The sequence below is a fragment of the Chenopodium album genome, chromosome 8, assembly GCF_948465745.1.
Source record: "Chenopodium album chromosome 8, dcCheAlbu1.1, whole genome shotgun sequence".
NCBI lineage: Eukaryota > Viridiplantae > Streptophyta > Magnoliopsida > Caryophyllales > Amaranthaceae > Chenopodium > Chenopodium album.
Genome location: NC_137841.1, coordinates 32309669 through 32313430, shown reverse-complemented (window position 1 = coordinate 32313430; position 3762 = coordinate 32309669). Strand labels below are relative to the sequence as shown.

The 3762-nt window shown below is 32.3% G+C and overlaps 1 protein-coding gene across 1 annotated transcript; it reads right to left on the bottom strand.

The window, feature by feature from the left end:
• Positions 1–231: 231 nt before the first annotated feature.
• LOC145642913 (protein FAR1-RELATED SEQUENCE 5-like) lies at positions 232–2829 on the bottom strand. The gene is made up of 5 exons (XM_081694071.1): positions 2646–2829; positions 1810–2249; positions 530–1710; positions 413–427; positions 232–286 (listed from the first exon to the last, which is right to left on the bottom strand). Exons 1-5 carry the CDS (start codon positions 2827–2829, stop codon positions 232–234), a joined length of 1875 nt encoding a protein of 624 aa, XP_081550197.1.
• Positions 2830–3762: the final 933 nt, after the last annotated feature.

Genomic DNA, 3762 nt, shown 5'->3' with positions numbered 1-3762 from the left:
AGCACAGAGGGAGTAATACACAATATTATCTTCATTTTTTAAATAAGGACATTACATAAATCAAAGAATTCATTTCATATAAAATATCATAAAAGTAAATGAATTATTCCATAAAGTTAATGTATAATAGCTAAAAGTAAATAAACTGAATTTTATTTTGTAGTACAATTACTTAGATTAAATATAAAAAAAATTACAATAATAAAAATAAAAAATATATTATTTGTTCATTTAATCTTGATCTCGATCTTCCAAAACATCTTCAAATTTCCCAGTATTATAATAACTGCACAAAAATAAACAGTAGAAATCAATGACAAATTAAAGTAAATAAATTACAATGTAAAGTAAACAATTTACAACCTAAAGTAAGTAGGAAAAATACAAAGGTAATATACCCCAAAAAAAGTACCAAGTATAATAATACCTGCACAAAAATAAAAAGTAAATCAAGTTAAATGTTAAAGTAAATAAATAAAAGATTAAAGTAAATGGAACACATTTTAAAGTAAAATACCTGAAGAACTACTTGTTTGGACAGTTTCCATTGTCATGTGAAACACCAGATTGCCCACAAGCTCTACAGGTTCTCCCCTTTTTGGATTTTTCTTCAGAAGCTATTTCTTTTGCACTCTTCAACCGCTTTGAACTTCTGGCAGAACCTTTATTAAGACACTGGTTTGGAGTTAAGATGTTTAAATCTACTTCATTTGACCCAACCAAAACCTGAATATCAGCATCTTTAACCTCTTTTGAACTAGCTGCATTTTCTGGATTATTCTTTGTCATCATCTGCTCCTCAAATGAAGATAATGTCCTAATAAGCTTAGATAATTCATCTTCAGATTGGTCAGATAAACTCAAACAACTAAAGATCTTGGACCATACACCACTCACCAATTGCTTCTTCTTATCATACTTAGAAGCATCATCCACAACATCATTTATGGCAGAAGTTCTCTTAAGCACATCTTTTCTCAAACGATTCAAGATATAAGGAGCAGGAATTTCACGTATACTATTGCCTTTCATAATGAAGAGAATGTATCTACATAAGATGCCTTGACTCTCAAACATTTTATAAGTACAACTTGACTCATATGTAGCCAAGTCAAAATTTACATCAAAACTTTTCCTTTTCTCATGATCAACAATAACAGAAAACTCCACATCATCTCCATACAGAGAAATACAACTTTCAACACGACATGAGAAACACGCTCCCTGGCATTCTTCTTGAAAATCATAATATATGGCATTAGTATAAACAAAAGTAGCATGCTTTTCCAAATGTAAATGAGTAACCAATTGAGGCTCAGATTTATTAAGCCTGTTCAATTCATCCTGTTCATGCCTTTGAGCATCAAGAGCAGTTTCATAAAGAACAAAGAATTCAACACAGGTCACATGGGGGTTTGTAAAATTACAAAAGAAACTGTTTTCACCTTCAGACCTAGAAGTATAACGCAGTAAGCCGCCCATAAATAAGTCCCTAAAATATGCAGGGATCCAAAGATGTTTAATCTTGAAAATGTATGCAAACCAATCATGATTAACAAGACCAAATTCCTCCATAACACTATTCCAACCATTAACAAATACATGGGGATCAATTTCTCTATCCCAAACTACTGCACTTAGCTTTTTCAAGAAGTCGATTTCATTACAAAATTGAGTTCCAACCTTTTCAGGTACCTTCCTCATTATGTGCTACATACATAACCTGTGTTTAGTCTTGGTAAAAACCTTTTGTATGGCAATACCCTTTGTAGGGTCTTGATTAGTGATTATACAAGAGGTTTCTATTACCATACACTTTAAAAAAGATTGAAATATCCACACAAAAGATTCTATATCTTCTTTAGATAATAAAGCAGCACAAAATGTAAAACACCTCTTATGATTATCAACTCCAGTAAAAGGACAAAAAACTAGTGAATATTTATTTGTATAATAGGTAGAATCAAAAGATAGAGAATCCCCAAACAATTGATAATCTCTTTTACCAGTAGCATCAGCCCAAAAAACACAAGTCAAGTGCCTGCTTTCATCAACACAGTAATCAAAATAATAACCCCCTTTGTTGGTTTTCACTTTTTGTTCAAGGTTTTGAATAAACATTGCACCAACAGCATTAGAGATATAAACTTTCAAGTCCTTAGAAAAAATTTTGAAATCATTTTTACTGCCCCTCACATTTTGAAACCCACCACAAAGTTCTTTCATGATCCTACAAGACATAGCAACCCCTATATTTAACTTTGAGTTGTAAAAAATAAACTTCTTATGAGAAAAATTTAAACCAACTTCATGTTTAGTAACCTGCCTAGTAATAGGTGTAGAAAAAGGGTGAGAATGAGACTCATAAAAACAATAAACCATATACTTCTCACCAGTACAAAACCTAAATTTTATCATAGAAGGACATCCAACTCTCTTCATAGTCTTTCTCTTTAAACATGCACCTTCAACTTGTTTACCAATTTTTTTCTTATTTGTCACATACCCTTCTTTGCTACATAATAAATATTTAATTACAGTAACTCCTTTACCGGTAGGATCATCCTTATTCTTTTGTAATTTAGTACTACTAGAACGGACTTTAAATCCACACTCATTAGCATATTTTTAATAAAAGACAATACCATCTTGAAGAGTATCAAATATCATTCCAACAAAAGGTATGTTTTCCAAAGAACAACCAGGCATATACTCTTTATCACCTCCAGAATTATAATAATATATCTTAAGAAGCACAGGCTGAGTGGGTGTTACATTCTTATCTTCATTAGTAACAGCAGCAGAACAATGCTCTACACTTTTAGTCATGTTCCTAAAGAGTAAATGAATCAAAGGAAAAAGTAAATAAACTATAACAAAAAGTAAATAAACTATTACTAAAAGTAAAAAAAATTAAAAAATATACTAATAAAAACAATTAGAGATATACTAAAAAGTAAATGACTCAGAGCATAAAGAAAAAAAAATTGAAAAACTTAAAGAAACTAAAAAACATAATGTTATAAGGATTAAGTAAAACTAATAATGAAAAGTTAATGACTGAATGCAAAAAATAAATTTAAAAAAGGAAAATTTTCCAATTACTACCGCAAGTTAATACCACTTTGTAAATTACTACCGCAAATTATAAAAGTTGTGAATTACTAACGCAAAAAATTTTAAGATGTTGCGATTACTATCAAACCCCCATTAAACCCAACTATGATGTCATTATATCACTTTAACGGTCAAGATGAGTTCTTAGTTCCAATTATAGGACTTGGTTCTCACATGATCCCATTTCTGTATATATATATATAGCTTTCAATAAATGGATTCACCATCAACACACACGACACATCCTAGGTTAGTAACCAGCGGTCTCCCAGTACGGCTGAGTCTAGGACTAGGAGTGTCGTCTCTGGGTGTTTGATTCTTCCTTGCTCATCCCTGAATCCCACCTTCTCCATGTCTATGTAAGACACAATGGCGAGGGTAAAACAGACGGCTACAAAGCCGAAGAGAAGAAGGCACACTTTGGAAAAGCTGATGAACGAGATTACACCAGATGGGAAGTATGAGGCGTTAGATGAGCAAAAGTATGAGTCCTCGCAGGGAACACCCTCCACTCCTAGTGATGAGATTTTAAGTGAGTCAGACCACGGAGATGGTGAAGAGGCCGCCTCTATCTCTCTAGCTCTCAAGAAGAATTTAAACAGGGCGGCAAAGCGGCTGCCCATCGATCTGGCTCTAAAGAGTCAA